General features: G+C 33.4%; 1 protein-coding gene across 1 annotated transcript in view; it reads right to left on the reverse strand.

The window, feature by feature from the left end:
• Positions 1-14,890: 14,890 nt before the first annotated feature.
• LOC150095154 (protein CFDP2-like) overlaps positions 14,891-20,386 on the reverse strand; it is an 81,288-nt gene continuing 75,792 nt past the window's right edge. Inside the window, exon 3 of the mRNA XM_090411211.1 lies at positions 14,891-14,966. Within this exon, the coding sequence (XP_090267337.1) occupies positions 14,891-14,966 (76 nt within the window). The remainder of the gene's footprint in view (positions 14,967-20,386) is intronic.

Consider the following 20,386-nt stretch of genomic DNA (forward strand, 5'->3'; position numbering starts at 1 on the left):
ACTTTGAGTGGGAAAATGTTACCAAATGACCGAAGTTATATTTAAGAAATGTCAGCCGTGAATACATAAAAATCACAGAAATGCTTGTCGCCAACATTTAAATCACGACTATCCTCGATGTTCCTTATCACGTGATCCACGTTTTCGCCGTAGCGGAAATACAATAAATACAGTTCTTGTGTTTCCTTTCGTCATGTGAACAAAGTTGGAAAGTGTCCAAAAATAAACGCTTGTCGAAATTCGAACCCTTTTCACATATTCTAGGATTTATAAATTTTTCCAGCCACAAACTCACAAGTTTTTAACTGCCTACTGAGTTTCAGATCACAACTGCAACTAAGGAGGCCTAAAAGAGAAGATGGGAAGATGGCACCCAGAAAATTACGGTGAACCTTTCGTATCTTCGTTTTGAACATTTATTTCCTATTGTCATTATCATGAGGGTCATCTTTAAATGATATAACTGTCTTAAGATGAAGGATTTTGGGAAAAATCTAGCAATAATAGAATATAATAGAATACTTTTTCTAATGAGAAAGAAAGCGTCTTAATATATGAAATTTGAAAAATCATAAAAAAGCACACACTTTTTGAATTCTTATTTTCGAATAATAGTTGAATACAATCGATTTATCACATGATTTCATGATATGTCAGTCATTATTATTTGCAATTGTTAAAATTACCAACTCTACATAAACACAGTCCGAAGCTTTGTGAGACTTTATGACAAAGAGGAGGTTCAACGAATCTCGAAAAAAACCTTGACACGATTTAAGAGCATAATTTAAGATGAGTCGATGCAACTACAGTATGGCATAAAAAAAAAAAAGTAACAACGATATGTGTTATGGAATAAAAGGGTGTCGAAGTTCGGTACCTTTTTTTTTTTTTTTTCGTATTTCTATAGTGCATATTAGCAACTGTTAATCTCTCCAGTTTGAAGCTTTAATATTACTTCTATTAATTTCATGTATTAGATCTAACTAGAAAATGAAGTTGGTGTTTCCTTATTAACAGACTAAGATTATTTTACATGCTGCTAACGCACGTAATTAATTTAATTTTTAATTCATGTTGTCTGTGTCCTATATCGGATAGTATGCACATGCATGCAGATTACCCATAAATTATGCAGTAAAAGGATCGAAAAGAAATCCAAACAAAATTTCATATTTCTCTTAGCACTATATATTTTTTTATCAAAAATTTACATTCTGTAGACAAGTTACAGACTGCTGAATAATGTACAGTTTCATTTATTATTTGTTGCATGGAAGCACAAGCGAAAAACCATAAACCAAGCTTTACTTAGCGATAATCTGATGGCTGTAAGAGAATTAAATGACCAGGTTTACGTTAAAGCCGTATATCATATTAGAATGAAACAGATTTCTCGGTAAGATAAAGCCATTGGAAATAGCGTGATAATTACGTCTGGAAAACTTCAGACAAAATAATTATTTTGTCTGAAGCATGTTAAACAGGTGAAAATATGATAACATGCTTGTGGTGAATTATGATTATCGCTGAAGCGATTAGAGTTATTTATTATACTATACGGTATTAGGTAACATCTACAGTATTTACAGTATATAAAATCTGCAGGATTAATTGATTAAAATAATATTACGATTATTTATTAGATTTCTGAGTGAATATCAGTTTATCTAAGAATTACTACGTAATAAAAGTATAATTTTAAAGGCGTACAACATCTAATTATACGTATAATAATAACTTACGAATCACAATCGCAAATCGGTTGGCTACATCTGTAAGCAGCGACCCCTATAGATTAGACTGCTCTTGTGTATTATTGAAACAAATACCAAATTTCTTTTGCGCTACTCGCTTCAACGAGATAGATAGTAACATTTTCGTTCTAGAAATAGATTTTTACTATTCTTTTCTCGGTGATAATGACTCTTTGTAGGGAACTGAAACCGTGTTTCGTTTGACTGATAGACGCAAATGGAATTTCGTGAATTGGAAGCGAAACTTTTTGGTTACAATAGCGATTACCCGACATTATATATATAATGTCGGGTAATCGCTTGGGTAGTGTGTGTGTGTGTGTGTGTGTTTTAAAAAACAAGCTGAATATTTTAAAACGTAATGTCTTTTTATAGCATGCTATTTTACTCTGTTCTAAATCTACTGCTTAATTCTTTGCTAGTTTGCCGCTCTTCACAGAATGTTGTTTTTCTGGAGCAATGAGGGGGGAAGGAGGTGAAGGTACGTACGTGAAAAGTTATATTTGTTGGTCTATTTTGGTGAGCCATTACATGGAAAGAAAACGTAGTTTAGTTTTATGAGTACTCTTGTTTAGGTGTACATAAATATATATATAGAGAGAAAGAGGGCCTGCATAGTTCGGTCAAAATTTCAGTCATTCATCAGGTATTTGGAAGAGCTGAATTCTTAGAAAATACTAAGGAATAAGAAATATGTATATTTTATATACGTACTATTCAGTTATTTAGTTAAATTGCATACAAAATGTATAGATCTGTGAACCAAATAGTAACTACATACCTAGCGTTGCTTTGTAGTATCACTCAGTTACCCGAAAAGACTATTGATTGGAGTCCCATTCTTTGCAATCCTCTCTCGTTCTTCATGCTGCACATTTTAAGTCTACTATCTAAAATAATTCTTTACGACGCTTTCTACAAAATAGCAAATCCGATATTCAAATACAAAACAGTTATCATGCCCGCGAAAGTAAAAAAATCTTAATGAAAAGCAAATAAAAATATTGCTTTTCAGGCCATGATTCCAAAATTAATTCCATTTTAATTTGCAAATTCTATTTTATGGGGACGCTGAAATATAACTTTGAACAAAGGCGTCTCTTCCCCGCGGGGATGCCCTGGTAGTAGACATATATTTGCCTGCACTTTCTCTTCGCGGTAGTGCGATCACTGCTTGTGAACGACGCAATCTCATAGGTACTGTTTCAGCTGTTTCTTTGAATCTTACGTAACCATTGTAAGCAATGTATTTCGTCTCTTTATAGGATATAATTCACTAAGTTACCGATAAACAGTAATTCAAATTAAAAAATAACATTTTTACTTCCCTATATTTCATTATTAATTTTAATTAGTACAGGACCGTCACATACAAAATTGGTTCAGGTAAGAATACAACATGTCTGGAAACATCGTCTGGTTCTATAGATGAACCACTGTATTCTCTTAAGAGAGTACAATGAATATATAGATAATGACAGCTTCCCGTATGAATATATCACAGCTTACTTGACACTATCCTTGATATTGATAAGTAATCATTGAATAATGAAGGTAGGCTTCACAAGATTCTTTCCACAGGCGAATCAATTTGAAGTAGCTAATAGTGCAATAAGATTGTGATTTCACGTTCATGTTCGTTGCGAAAGCATGGTCTGCAAGTCCCGAATTCCGAGGCAGAAAAAATAGGATAGAGACCACATTATTCTTCTCAACCAATTTGCCAATAATAATTAAAACGAATCGATTAATTAATTCTCAGAATTCCTGAAAGAGATTGCGATTATTCTTAATATATGGGGGGGAAGGTAAGCTTTTGAAGGAAGTGGAATAGTTAATAAACTGCTTTTCTTGTTAAGCAGACAGTCGATCTTTTCTGAGATGTCCAGCATATACCTTGATGCGTGCCATATGGCTGTATGGCATGGCCAATTTAAAGTAATGTGAAATATTACTGCCCGCCGTATAATAATCGCCCATTCCACCTGATAGGAAGCACTAGTGTCACGGTGAAAGCCTGTATGCATTACTGAAGATGTGTTACGTACTACTCATTCGAAGTTGCTGATCGACATGACGTCTGCTGGACGTTCGAAAAAAGGCTTGAATGTAGGACACCTGTTGAAGAGTGGCAACATCCAAAAAATTGCTAATATTGTAGACAGTTCGCGGAGTTGATGTTGAAGAGTAGAAGAATAGTGGACAGAACAGAAGTCGCCATACCAATAGTGGGCACGCATGCCTCATCGATGTGCGTGTAAACGCAGGTTGTTCCATCTTAAGCAAGCCTTTAGACAAAATCTGTGGAAGAACGACTGAACAAAGAATTTAATTAGACGGTTCTTCCCGGATAACAATCCAACGTACCCAACTCGTGTTTACCTATGTAAACATGACAATAAAAATAAGCATGGTACTTATGCTTATACCTAATGGTGACTACGTCTACAGTTTGCATCCGAAAGACATCACTGGGCCATTGAAGACTGGAAAAGAGAGTTGCCTTTTCGGATGAATCTCGTGTCCAGCTATGCTAAGTAGATGGTAGATGAGAATTTGGTGAAAATCTGAGGAGAAGAATCAACCCGATACCATGGTCCAGCAGAAACAGGCAAGATTATGGTATGGGGGATGTTTTCTTGGAAATCAATGGTATCACTTTGGATTCCTGGATATGAATGCTACAAAGTAACTACACACTGTGGTTTTATCCTCCCATTTAGAACAAACTAAAAAAAAAAAAAAATCTCCCGCAGATGATATAAATACGAAAGTACGATCTTCTGCGTGACATTTCAGCACGTTTATTTGATAGCAATGAATGGTTGACTGCATGTCCTCAAATTTAATACTTCTTTTAAGTACTGATAAAAATGGAAGAGTTCGTGATGCATAAAATGAGGTAAGTATAAGCACATATTAGATGAAAAGAAAAAATTATTCATGTTCTCAATAAATGCATTAAATTCGGGAAACTTTGAAACGTTTTATAAAATATATACACGTTTACACAAGAATATTATTTAATTTGCCAAATATTTCAGTCTGAATATTACAGACCATCTTCAGTGGCTACATACAGAGCCGGCGCTAGGGTCTTTGTCGTCCGCATGCAATGTCTATCTAAGCGCCCCTGTAACGATCCGGGCGTGTGTGGTTCTTTTACGGTAATAAAAATTTAAATTATTTGAAATTTCTTAAATAAATTTTGACAGAACAGCCATACGTTGGTTCGCTAAATGGAACGAACCGGGGGTGTTGACAAGGCAGGATAATCGTTAAAAACCCGAATATTCAAAAAATTCTCAAAAGTTAAAGCAAATTTTGATAAAGCCACTTCACTTTAATCGTTGAATTTAATGATACAGGGATTATAGCCTTCTCACCGACCCGAATCGCTAACAAAATGAAAATGAATTTTAATTAAAGTTAAAATTTATTTGAACTAAAGTTTAAAAAATTCTTGCATTTTACAAGTTACTAAATTCTTAGTAACGTGTAAAAATTTTTAATCATTTTTATAAGTTTAACTATCTTTTAGGAAAATAAAAGAAACTCAAGATAGATGAGAAAATAAGAAAAGAATTCAGAAATAATTAGAACATTTAATATAAGTATTCAAAAAATGACATCTTTACAGAATAACAGAAAATAAATTAAATTACATAAATACACTTGAATTTTTTTAAATTAAAATTTTAGGGCTTTTGATTTCATATTCACAAAATTAGAAATAATGGTCTTAACGCCTAATTCCGCACATATATCATTTTCAATAGCTATTAACGCCAAACTAACGAGCCTTTTTTGTGACATACTTGTTCTTAAGTAGGTTTTAATCCATTTCAACTTGGAAAAGGAACGTTCACCGCTCGCTACACTAACAGGTAAGGTTAATAATATTCTTAAAGCAATTGAAAAGTTAGAGAAAGATTGGACACAATAAAATTAAGAATATCGAAAGGTTTTTGAATATTTAAATTATCCTTCCGAAAAATACCCCGAAAGTACATAACTCGTCATATAGTTCTATTGCATTTACGTCTTTATTATCGCTGTCCTTCAAGAGAATCTCTAAATCATCACAATTTTTTTGTAAATCTTCGTTATTAATTTCTAGTAATCTATACAAGAAATTGAAATTATCATAATATGTTTTTAGTTGTTCAAAACGTTCTATTAACGAACACATTGCAACGTGTAGAAGTGTATAAAACACATTCACTCTAAATTTATCTTCTGGCGATTGTGGCGTTTCGTCATGATGCTCGTAGTCAAATTGTCGTGTCTTCTTTCGTCGTCGGACTTCCGTACCAGTTTTAAATTCTTGTTCTCCGTCCACTTCTTCACTTAGTTCTTTTGCCGTTTTAGAACTTCTTTAAAATTTGTATCCGATCGATACTCTTGTAAGAATATTTTTAGTTTTCAATAGATTCTAAAGCAAGTGTAATGTTCATATTTTTGTATTGAAGCATTTTACTCACAGGGTTTATTCTGTTAAGTAAATCATGTCCAGTTATAAGAGAGCAAATAAATTTGTAGTCCTTTATTTTAGCATACAATGTTTGTGCTTCATGCTGAGTTTCTTTATTAAAATTTTCATTATTTAAAATTTCAAAAAGTGCACCGTAAATTTCGTAACTGATATCGTAGAGGGCAGATTCCCATCGCGTTTCTGATGGCTGTTTCAATGTTAATTTTTTTACAAACTTTAAAAGGATTGCCCAACGTTTGTAAGAGAATGAAAAGAAATTGTATATTTCTTGAATAATTGCAAAGAAACTAACTGTATCTGCAGTCACTTTGGCTGCATCGTTAAGGATTAAATTTAGAGTATGAGCAGCACATGGCACGTAAAAAAGCTAGAGGATTTTTGTTCAAAAGCAAATTTTGGAGCCCATATTTTTTCCCTTTCATATTTGCCCCATTGTCATACCCTTGACCTCGCATGTCTTCAATGGGAATGTTCATTTTTCCAGTTGTTCCATTATTGTTGCACATAAACTACGTCCTGTGGAATCTGATATATATATACAAAACCTAAAAAGTTTTCCCTGATCTTGACAATTCCATTGTCACAGGAAACAAAGCGAATAATAATGGTCATTTGTTCTGTTTTACTTACATCAGGTGTGCAGTCTAAAATTATGGAATAATATTTAGATTTTCGAATTGATAATAAAGTATCCCTGATTGCGTTACTTAAAGTTTCCAATATTTCATTTTGACTGTCTTTACTCAAATAGTGTACTCTGTTGTTTCGTTGTAGGGTCCTTTCAACATGATTTTCCATAACGGGATCAAACTTCGCAAACAGTTCGACTAATTTTAAAAATTGCCGCTATTCCTTTCATATAATTTATCAGATGATCCGCGAAAAGCTAAATTTTGGCTACCAAGGAATTTTATAATTTCGATCAAGCATTCTAAAACACTCAATAGTAGTTTTGTTTTTTAAATTTTTATCAACTTCCTTCCATTTTAAGAAATTTTTCATGTGAGCTAAACTAGTCTCATGTCTATGCAAAGTTGTACTTACATTTCTCCAATCGTTATAACATTCTACAAGACTACTTGATTCGGTAGGTGCGAAAAGTTCGCAACAAAAGCAAAAAACAGAATTTAAAGTTTCGGAATAAATGAGCCATGTTCTTTGCACGAGCTCACCGTTTTCCATTTTTCTATTATAATACGTGTTGCCAAATTTATGACCATATGTATCTCTGGGATATATTATATTTTTCTTTTGAACGGGCCAATTAAAACAACTCGTAATATTTCATCAATATTTCCCCATTCACCTGGATCTTTTAAATTTACAGACACTAACAATGTGTTAGTTTCGTGGCCAACTACAACCAACTCTTCTCTTAACTGTTTTTCACTTAAATCATGCGTCTTGTTATCTTGTTCAATAGTTGCAATAGTACTTTCATGAAAACTGGATGATGTGCACGGTTCTTCAACTCTGATTTCTGATGTATCGAGTTGGTTACAATCTGCATCAAAATATTTTAATATTTTAACAAATTATTAAGATCCCCAGTTTGTTTCTTAATAGCTGCTTCTTTCGCAGCATGATGCTTACGATTTTGTGCAGCAGATAACTTTTTTTTTTTTTAATTTTTGATTCCAATTCTATTTTATACCCACAAGAAATTATTACACAACACGACACAGAGACGAAATAATAGTCCGCACTGCGCTACTGTCAGTAGCCTACTGAGATGCGTACCACATGACTGGTTAACTAGCAACAAATGTTTTGTACGAAAATTCGTTTCTGCACATAAAAACCGTTCACCATTTCACGTTAGATAGACTGCAGTAGACACAACATTCTGTAGGCAAGCATTTAGCCTGCTCTCGCTGCCAAAATTGTAAACAGCCGGCTGATCAAAGAGGCGGCAATATACACTTTTTTTTAAATTTTTATTCGGTGTATCTGGCCTTATTTATTTTAATATTGATCATTCTAAGAATTTTTTGTTTTCATGATAAAAATTTTGTTTCTTAAAAATGAGCTTACGAACGGTGCCCCGGCGGTGGCGCCCGCATGCCCGCTTCCGCCGGCCCTGGCTACTTAGGAATAGTTTTAAAAAACAAGGTGGAATATGAATAATTGATAATTCACAAATAGAACGAGCCGCGGTTTTTTTTTTTTTTTTTTTTTGTATTTCAAAAAAGTTAGAAAAGCATAAAACTGTACAGTATTGAATTGTAATGTATTATGTGGCCTCGATGAGTCTTTGGACTCCCTGGAGGTGTCAGATAATAATAGTATAGTTAGAGATTGCGATTTCTTAGATAGTTGATTGCCCATAAATTATGTAATGAGCTGCGTCATTTCATAGAGATAACATTTCTTGCTTACTCATTTATTACTTCCCCGTTTAAAATTTAATGTCGATGTCATTTTAAATGTGATCGAATGTTGCAAACGTTTCCTTATCATGAGTCATCTATCCCTATTTTTTTACAAGTTTAAAACAGTAAATGAATTTACAAACTATTCGGTCGTACCAAACAGATTACATAACCCACAGATCAGCATTCCTTATGAAAGGAAACATTAACGGACATTTAAATATATTTACAGATTGTTTTTAATCGCAAATAATTGCTGGTAATGGTTAAAACTTATTGTTCACAGATAAGTTATGTAATGGACTGCAAGAACTCATCGTATTGCCTATTCAAATATATAAAGTTAGCTACGGTTTGTTACTGTGTAACAAATTTTTCGAAACAAAAATTGATCTGTTACAAATGAAACAATCGAGCCCTTAGTTATATCAGCCAAAGGCGCGTCTTCATCCAATTACTCTGATAATGAATAATATTGCCATACAAGAATGCTACTAATGACCAAATTGGTCAATTAAATCGAGAACGGTTGCACTTGGCATTTTAACAATTATAGCGGGTTATAAATAGCGACCCCAGTGAAACTCTTTCGAGTTCAATATATATTAAGTGTTTCCTGTACAAGCTTGTTAACAAAGCTATGGCCTCGCTTGCCAATTCGTATAAGTCCATTGCAAAATTAAATGCCATTTATGTTAGGGATATAACATACTTATATATAGGACCGTAGATTAAGATAGACTGGATTATTTAGCACCTCTAAAGTTACTAGGTCAGTGTTTTATGTCTGTGAACTCAAAACCCAAGGTCAAATGCTAAATTCACTAATTTCTGTTTGATTATTTTCATATTTATTAATGTTTTTTATTCCTAAGAGGACAACAGTGCTCAAGTAGTCTATAGCAACTGTGGAAGACAGGATTCAGGAAAACATTTAAACTCTCTCTCTCTTTTTACGATTCTCTGGAATGATCAACATATTGCCATGTGGTATGAGGATATTTCTATATCCTCATTCCACGTCAAAATGTTTTTTTTTTTTTCTGATAAATATATGGACCGCACTCTAATATCACTTCAAAACTAGTAGCGCATTACTGTCTTAAATTTGACGATAATTTTTGGTATTCATCATTTCATTAAATAAAGGATCCAGTCTTCCATGCGATCCTGCATATGACACGATCTCTACCTTGACAGGATCTAATTACATTCATTTGTTCGCCTGGATAACTCGTCCAATGAATGCGAATATGTGCCAATCACTATACGCAATATCCTTCTGTTGTTCTAAATTTTCCAATTATAAAGTTGTCGGCGTCACTGCCGACAACATCTCTCATTTGATTTCGTAGTTAATGACTTGAGGATACGAGTTCGTCCATGAAAACCATTATCACGCATTTTTCTTTTTGGAATCACCTTCAGTGTTCATTAAACTCATGAGCGTTTTTAAGTCTGATCTGTAGTAATTCCTGCATCGGCATTAGCTTACCTCCTATAAATTTATAAAGCAAAGCTGTTTGCACCGAATGCACCAGAAAAAAATTTTAATGCTAATTCCATCTACAAAAGGCTGTAAACCTTTAGTATATTACTACCATAGATGAGTTAATTATTATTATTATTATTATACGGGCACGTCTATGGAGTCCGAAGCCTCATCGCGGAGGAGAGGACCCAAACCATCCACACAAATCTATCGAGCCTCTCCTTGAATCAGTTAACAGACAAAACACTCACAATTGACTCTGGCAACCCATTTTATTCATTCAAGTGGTGAAATATGTCTTCTGTATTAATCCTATAAAATCCTTTAAGATAACTTAAGTGTTTCTATAACATCAAAGGAAAATAAAGTTCATCTACCATCTAAACATATTCACAAACATCCACGCCAAAGGTTTAATCAGAACCTAAATCCTAAACTCAAAAGCCTCTGTAGCTCAGGCGAGATCGACGATGTCCTATATTTGGAAAGACCTGGGTTTGAATCCCGTCTAGGGTGGGCATGACAGGCCAAAGTTATTTTATTATTATTATTACTACCATTATTATTATTATTATATAGCAGAAGTCCAGTCCACGGATTCATCGCTGGATCTAACACCCACATCATCACAGTTCCACCACCTTTACAGTTTGGACAATGTAATCCTCCATCTGAAACTTTTGCGAAGAATCTTAGAAAGGGCTTTTTAACTAAAACTGAGTTAATCGGTCTCACACCATTATCCTCTGCTGTTAATTAGATTTGCTATAGATTTAAATATCAAAAAGATTTAAATATAAAAAAAAATTAATCTGAATCTCACCCTTGAATAAAATTTCAAGGGTGAGATTCAGATTAAATTCACTGTCAAAAAAATACATCACATGCACTTAAACTGGAGCATTCCAATATTTTGGCAACTCAGTATAGAGTAATACATATAATGTATTATGGCCTTATTTACAAACAGAATGGAACGTGACTTGAAAGTCAAGACTTCTTCAAGTATGCTAACATCAAACCAGTTACATGACAGGCTGCTTTCTTTATACATCTGAAATACTGGAACAAGATGCATTTAGCTATGCCTAAATGCATCTTGTTCCAATTTATTTAAAAATTAATAGCCTATTTATTATAATACGTTATATTCGAAAATTGATCTTTCACCAAAGGTCAAAATATTCCTTGAAATTATTCTTCAGAGGTAGCTCTCGTAAACCTCATGCATTATGTTGACAGGCCAGAAGCACGAAAGTGTAGCAGCAATATATATTTAGGATATCAGAATAACCCTGATTCATCCGGTGACTCAGCAATAATCGAGGTGAATGTACAGCCTGACAGGCAAAATATCGGTTGCTTCGTTAAAGTGCTACGTAAGTTCATTGTCATCGCCAGGAAATGCATTCGTTTGGAAATAGCATTTTTTTTTTTTTACCGTATTTTAGTAGTTGTAGAAAACACCTACTAAAATACAGTAGTTAAAACCGTTAACTGTATTACAGAAATAATAAATGAATAAATAATTATATTATCACGATACGTGGTAATGCTGTCAAACTTATTAAAAATCGCATGTTAAAAAATATGACTTGACTTAAACACTTTAACACTTGACTTAAAAGTCACTATAGATGACAAAACAACACCATTTTTTGTGGTGGAGGGGGACAGTCTAGGTGCCCAAGGAAGTGCCCTTTGGTTTAAAAGTCGTGGATTAGATAGTCTCATGTGGAGATGCCCATTGTTCGTGGGTATGTTTGTAGGCATATTGCGTGCGTTTTGCAAAATACAAGAAGTTGCCATAAATCATTCAAAATGTGGCATGATAATTAAATTAATCATCGTTTAATTATTTATTTAAATAGAAGAAGCTTATTGTCATTAAAGAATAACTAAATTAAATCTTGAGAATGATAATAAGACTTCCATTCACAATTGTATTGATGTCTGTAGACGCTGCATGATCACAGAAAGATTCTGTGATACCATACCAATCCACATGGGGCGGTCCTATTGAACTGAGTTTTCGTTGAGGTATTAGCTCTCCTAAGACCTGCCATGTCTTACATACTATCCATCCAACTCGTTGAAGGTTTACTTTTCCAGGCACTCTACCCCTTACTACTATTTCGAGAATTTCCCCTTCCATTGTCAATATGTATCCAAAGTGCTGCAAAGTGAGAGATGTAAAGTCCAACTAAAGTCCAAATTGTTTCAGCTTTCTTCTGTGAGTGATCTAGAGAAGTCTCAGCGGCCTACCAATTCTTTCTGTGATCCATCTATTCGTCTGCCTTTTTGTCTTCGAATACCTCAACAGTCTCCTGTAACATCACACATTAAGTAGCTATTTGAAAAAAACGATTGCGTCCAAAATGCTCATTTCTGTTGGTGTGATGGTCAATCATCTTAACTTTCAGCCTTTAACTTAATCTCTGACTGCTGTCTTGGCCATACCTGGTTCTCTTCTGATGTCTTCTGAACAGAAATTCTTCAAGGTGATAACGAATCCTACATACTCAAATTGGTTTACCTCCTAAATTATTTCCCCATTAGGATACACTCGTTAGCGTCTTCTCTGAATGGATGTTCTTCAAGAGCCATAATTTAGCGGCACTGGGTGGAGTAGAAGTCATCTACTCTCATTTATCTAATTAACTCTGTCAAGAATTCGTTCTAGCTCTTCCTTGTCATTACAGAGGAGTGGACTTGTCGGGCGTATCTCAGGTTGCTGACCGATCTGGTACTTGCTAATTCTCATTTGAAGTTCATATAATGCTACATTATGTGCTTAGTATTTATGATTGTCAATCCCCACCAATCAGTTAATGTCTCCTCACAATGGTCTCTTGCTCACTGTGTAATATATTTCTCAATACTTTTTCCCCTCATAATTTCCTGTAACTGCGTATTTTAGTTGAAACTAGGATGAGTCTTGTTTATAAGGTCTTGTCAATTGAAGATGAGTTAGGCGGTCTCATGCGGATTTCTCACGATTTTTTCTTCTAGAAATTCGGGTGTTTTATCCCACTAAACAGACAAACTGGCTAAAGAACACACAATTAACAGACATCAAACATTAGCTTCATAATCGCTTTTTGCTCATCCGTAATTTCAAACAGAGAAGCCAATGTAACATACGATTGATTATCGGTTTTAGATATCGGGACAAATCACTACTGGTGAAAGTGGTATAGTCGCAAAGGGCAGTTATAAGTGTGAGTGAAATGCTCATTGTCCAATTGGACCACGCCTCCCAATCTTGATTCGTGGCTTCCCTCAACTGCCACCGGAGGAACGCACCGTGTGGAAGTGATTCATCCCACGATAATGGTAAAAATAATTAAGAAAAATAATGACAACTTATTTTTAATTGCTAACAAAAAAAAATGCCAAATTTGGTAGTCTTGGACCAACTATTTGTGATTGGCTATGGATGAAGACGGGCTTTCCGAAAGTTACCTACACCTCGCCTACTCTCGTTCGAGAATAAGGGCATTAGCGGCTTTATTTATTTATTTATAAAAAGTGCTTCTTTTTTTTTTTTTTTTTTAAATCTTACTGAAATCAGAAGAGCACAGTAAAGATCACTTTCAGTGTCCAAACTGTCGCAATACTGTGCTTTAAAGATAGGCAATACGATATTCACTTATGGTATACCTTTTAAGAACAGCGACAATTGCCAGACAGAAACTGGGCAGTGAATTTGAGACATAATAAACATGGAAACACAGAAACTAAACCTTTAGGCCATAAAGTTCTTATCTAAAACACCTGGTGGATTCATTCAATGAATTCTAACGTTTTACTTTGTATTCGATATAGAACTAATTCTTATCATATTTAAAGCAGATGAGTAATAAAATGTCACTGCTCAAAAAAGTGAACTTTTTTTTAAAAGTTAAATTTGCTTCGCCTTATCTGAACTTCTCATACCTCCCATCCGTTGGCCATATCGGCTCAAAACCACTAATTTATGTAAGGAAAATCAATTACTAATTTTATCGTTTTTCGTTTCTCTCAGGCAAAAGTTTCACCAAGTTAAACACTACTCATCAGCGAGATCTTGCACGGCTATGATAATTAAGTAGGTGGACTTGGACTGTTGCACAGCTGCGCAAGTGCACAGCTTCGAGGAAACATTGATCTTGAAATATTATGTTGCGCCATGTATTTTGTGATCGGTTTCTTTTACTTTTTTTTAATCCATAGACAGAGCTACTCCCCTATCTACAGCTTAAGTTTGCTTGCGATTTTATGATATTTTAAAGGTCGATAAAAAAAGAAAAGAAAAAATTTAATTATAACTTGTTTCGTGATTGCGTGTACGAACAGTTCATAAATATAAATTACACAAGATACAATCTTTGTACATTATTTCCCAAAGATACACGTGTTTGCAGTATTATGGACCATCTATTAGTCACATTCACGTAAAAAATAATAAAAAAAGTTCTTCGAATTGTTAAAATTACAACGCATTTAATATTTTTTTTTTATTATTAACAGTCTTTATTTTTTCCTTACACAAACGCGAAGATTATATAAATTATCTGAGTTCTTTAATAATTTCCACTTACGCTATTTTTGTACAAAGCAAGAGCCCGAAAAAGGAAGTTATTCGTTTGCCAACTAGCCGACCATAAAACTGGACAGAAGCGAGACGGAACACAAATCGATCTACAGCGCTACGCACGCAACTGGATAAATAGTGGAATTAATACGTCTACAGTTGGGAAGAGCAAATAGAGTGAATATAGACCAAAGGTCATTAAATGACGAACTCTGGGCCGGATCCAGCAACCGTTAATTCTGTGGCTTCCCAAAATCCCAGTGACCTAATAATTCTAAAATAAAATGAAATAAAAAGTTTTTATGCTATTAGATAATAGTCAAATATACTTGAATATCATTATTATTAACTGAACTCCTGAAATTTTGGGAGAGGGGGTTGATTTAGCAAGCGTAGAGCTGTGTGTGTACTGAGGAGTTCTAATTTCGTATCTGTGAAATGTATGTACCCCATTGTGAATTAGAATTACCGGTACTTTCATTTTACTGTATATACATAGAAGTGCAATTTGCCCTCACACATAAATTAAAACTTTAATAGCCGTACATTTTAAATTACATTTAAAATATGTTACAATGTTTATCTTTATTATTTATTTATTTATTTTTTTAATAATTAGATTATTTTGGTGTCGTCTGTTATACGATTTCCATTTACTTTTACCAAAAGGGGAAAAAATAGAATCTATTTTATTTTGTAAACAGTTCCATTTATATTCTCTATTCTCATTTGCCAATCAAACGTCATGAAATATCGCAAACCAATAGCAGTTTCATACTTGCACTTTTCCTCATTTGATGACGTTTTGATAGTTCAGATAAATAAATGTGCATTTTTGAAATGATGCCGATATTACTTATAATGTTACTTTATTTGTAAAGTTGGTAACCAAAAAAAGATTTCATGTATTAATACTTATAAAAAAATTGAATTTGTTTATTATTCATGAAAATCTAATTTAAGAGAAACGAATATTTTCGTTTTCTGCCACTGCAGTTAATATTAATATAAAATATGTTTAATATTTAAAATTTCCCTACATCCTATATTTATATAATTAATGAACAAAATAGTGTTAAACAGCTTTTCGGGACCCTTGGCCAACTTCACTTTGTTTATTTACCATAATCAAGTAGCAAAAATTATCCAAGGCTTTTACGTTAATTAAATAAACATTATGTTAATAAAATAACACTGAGAGTCCAGCTGTTTGTGATGCTATTACTAATTACTATTACCCCCACCCTATACCCCAAGTTGCACGTTTGAGTCATCACCGTCTGGCGCGCTTAGTAGCAACTATAATAATAGGACAGTAACCTCTATACATAAATATTTGATGTCGTGCGACAATTTCAGAGCTCAACGTTTGGCCCAGTATCAAAAAAGATTACTAACCACTGGTAGACAACTTTATGTTATACTGTTGATTTATCTCCTTCACAATAAAAGGGTATACGACTCGATTTTGGCCTGCTCTTTCTTCTGGCTGTTTTATGAATATTCAACTAGTTATTTTGAACAAGTTGTGCATTATTTTAATAGGTATTATATATCGATACTGAATAAATAAATAAAATATAATTCAGTAATAAAGTATGAATTAAAACTGCTGACAATATCAGTATCTAATATTCTTAATAAATTATAATAAATACTGCTTAATAAAATTATTACGCGTATAAATAAAATTAAGATTTCTAAATGTATTTTTTCAGCCGAAAAGTTATCGAGTTATGCTTACGGACTTCCAAACATTTAAGATTAAAAAGTGAGCCGCCTACTCCCTGTCTTAAATAAAAGGGCGTTATAGGATTTATTTATTTATAAGACTTAATCACAGATATCAATAGAGAAATATTGATTAATAAAATAAACAGAAATCCCAATTTTTTTTTTAATTCCCAAAGGGAGTAGACAGAACTCCTTTAACCCCAGCTAACGTTTTGAGGATCGGTCGGTTGACAATCACTCTTCAGCCATCATTAATAGTGAATTTGAGGCTGTTGTTATTATTATTACGCATGGGTATCTCCATGGAGTTCGTAGACTCATCGCGTGAAGTCTCTTTCAAATCTGTCACCGACAAAACACACACAACTGACTCTGGCAATGTTCCACTCTCCAAGCAAAAAATGTAGTCCTTACTCAGTTTCTGTGGATGACTCCTAGTTTTCTTCACATTATTCATGTACTAAAAGATTTCCTCCGCATCAATCCTATAACCCCCTTCCCCTAAGTAACTTATATGTATCCATCTTATCCGCCGATCAACCAGCCGCTGTTTCTCACTAATTTTGCATCATCTGCAAACAAGTGAATATTTCCCTTCCTAATTCCTGTATCATTAATGAACAAATTAAATAGCAGTGGCCCAAGCACAGAGCCCTGTCCACTAGCCACAGACACTCTGCAGGGCTCTACTCCTGAATAAACTACTGTCTAGTATTTCTCCAACTACCATCTTATTCACATCACCAGCTTCACATCTATATCTATTTGATGTAATTTATTTATCAGTATTCTATGCAGCATCATGTCAAACGCCTCAGCGAATTCCAACAGTATCACTGCGTAGCCTTTATCCAACTCAGTTTTCACTTTATTATTGAGTAAGTTACTAAAGCATGACCTACCCTTCACCAAGCTAAGATGCTACCCCATACATTATTCCATTTCTATCCATCCATTCCTGAATTTTGTCTTTAAACCAAACCTGATATGCATATTGGTCGATAATTTGCTACTTTTGTCTTGGAACCTCCTTTATGCAATGGAACTCTTTTGTACTCATCCCATTCTCTCTACCTGAGCTGAGACTGAGATTAAACAATCCAGCCAACGCCACTGTCAAGTCTCTACCACATTCTCGCAATAAACAAGCTGATATCCCATCCAAATATATCAATGAATCAAGACTTTCAGGAGAGGGATTATGGCAGACAGCCTTCATTTCGTGGTCTTAAATCTTAACCGGTATGTATGATGTCTGAGATGGTGTGAATTCTTAGGTCGTTTTTTTTTTAAGCTGCTAGGTTGAAATCCTAATTTATTTTAGGAAAAATTAATTTTTGAATATCAAGTCTTAGGAACAGGTAAGAAAGGCCTAAAAAAACTGTCCTGAAGTTGGCGAGTATAATCCTATAACGCCTGAAAGGAGATCTGTAATGGTCTTTTTCGGGATATCTAGCACTATGGAAGCAAATCTCATTTCGATAGAGGCTACAAATTGATTACTAATTAAAACATATGCTATACAGATGTAATTTATCAAAGCAGAATTGTGTGGCCAAAGAAAACTATTTACTACTAGCAGGAGAATTAAATGCCAAAATAGGAAACAAAAAATACAAAACAAACGTTAGTAAATTTGTCGAAGATACATGGAATCAAAATGGTTGCAGACTGCGCGATTTTTCATTTATAATAGTATGAGAAATAATGAATTCAGTGTTTAAACACAAGGAAATACATAAATATACTTGGTCAGCCAGAGGTTGCAAATCCGTAATTGACTACATTATCGCAAATTTAAAATTAGAGGAGTTATAGATGTCAGAGCAATCGAGGCTTTGATCAGCAAAAATTCGATTTAAACAAAAGTGGCTAAAAATACATAAAATTAAAAATTCGTATCAACCGAGTTACAAAATTTCCTCATTATAGGATCCCCAAGTTAGACAACAATATCAAAAATGCACAAACTTAAAAACAGAAACCATAAATTCTCACAAAAGCAGCAACAGAATGCTTACGAAAAAAGCGCAAATGGTTAGAAAAAAGAGGACTACGAGAGTGGAACAAAGAAATAGAAAATATAATAAAAACCAAAAAGGACAGTTACCAGAAATTGCTAAATTCCAAAACAATAGAAGCAGAAATAGAGTATAAAAGAAACAGTGCAATTGTAAAACGAGAAGGGAAAAAAAAAACATAGAGAGAGAGAGAGAGAGAGAGAGAGAGAGAGAGAAAGAGATGGAAAAATTTCATAACAGAACTAGAAAAGGATAAATTTAAGCAACAATCCAAAACAACAATCCATAATAGAATACACGAATAAAGAAATAAAAGAAAGGATAAAAATACAAATAATAGATTTAGAAAATTGGGTGACCTATTTCCAAAATCTCTGGACAAATGAGAACAATGAAATAAAATTTTATAAAACAAAGAGTGACCTAACAGAAAATATCACAATGTTAGAACTGAAAAATAGGAAAACGTCAGGAGAAGACAATATAAATATAGAACTGTACAAAAATGCACTGAAAAATTTAATGAAAGATTTCTGGAATTTTTTAATATGGTTTGGATGTTTGAAAAAACTCCTAACTCTTGGAAAAAAGCGCTGGTTATCCCAATCTATATAAAAAAAATAATAATAAAGAAGTTTGCAATAACTATAGGAGAATTAGTCTGCTAAATACAGGATATAAAATATATGCAGGAATATTAAAAGAGAAGCTAAACATGTAATAAAAATATTAAAACAAGTAAATATTTCCAATTTTTAAAATTACTAATAGAAAAGAGAAGAAAATTTCGAAACGAAACACACGTGGCCTTTATTAATTATGAAAAAAAGCCCTTGACAAAATTAGTAAACAAAAATTGTTTAAAATATTAACCAATTTAAGCATACCGAACCAACTTTTACAATCCATTCAAGAAATATATACAGGAAATAAAATAGCAGTTAAATTAGAACACACCTCAGAATGGAAAGATATATCAAGAGGAGTACGACAAGGATGTACCCTCTCACCTCTGCTTTTCAATATATATATATATATAATTATGAAAATCTGGAAACAGTATAACCCATTTGGTATACAAATGACCCCGCAAATGAAGATAGATACACTACTATTTGCAGATGATCAAATAGTATTAGCTACATTAAAAGATGATTTACAAAGATCATTAAATGATATCTCAAAACAATATAATAATGACAATATTTAAAGAAAAAACAAAACTAATGGAATTCAAAGGAGAAAACGTAATAAGAAGTAAAATAGTGATAGATAATAAAATATTAGAACAAGTAAATACTTTTAAATACTTGGGATGCGATTTGTCATACGAAGAAGAAAAAGACATAGACACACTAAAATATCGAACAACTTTGTCAAAGTAAACGGCATAATAAATAATATATTGAAGCCATCCCTGGTACAAAAATACACTAGAATCAGACTATGTAATGTCTTGTCAAAATCAACTCTACTATACGGAAGCGAAACATGGACCATAAAAAGGAAAGATGAAAAACAGAATTCAAACAGCAGAAATGAAATTTCTCAGAAAAACAACTTGATATGCCAAGTGGGACCATAAAACAAATGAAGAAATTTTACAATCGCTGAATATAAAATGAATTAATTACTACATAAGACAGTATAAACAAAAATGGATAGAACGTTCAAATCGAATGGACAACAGCAGACTACCAAAAATACTATACGAATATGAAATAAGTGGAAAAAAAAGAATTGGAAGACCAAAATAGATGGCATGAAACCGCAAAACACCACCTGGCCTAAAATCTATATTAGGAAGAAGAAGCTTTATAGCTTTAGTTGGCCATACTTCTCATAATCTTATTCAATTTCGATGTGCAAAATACAATCCGGCTTATCTCTCGCATCAAAAAATCATTTTGATGCGAGAGATAAGCCGGATTGTTATTTA

The sequence above is a fragment of the Typopeltis vanoorti genome, chromosome 21, assembly GCF_054136105.1.
Source record: "Typopeltis vanoorti isolate ZY-2024b chromosome 21, IOZ_Tvanoo_1.0, whole genome shotgun sequence".
NCBI lineage: Eukaryota > Metazoa > Arthropoda > Arachnida > Uropygi > Thelyphonidae > Typopeltis > Typopeltis vanoorti.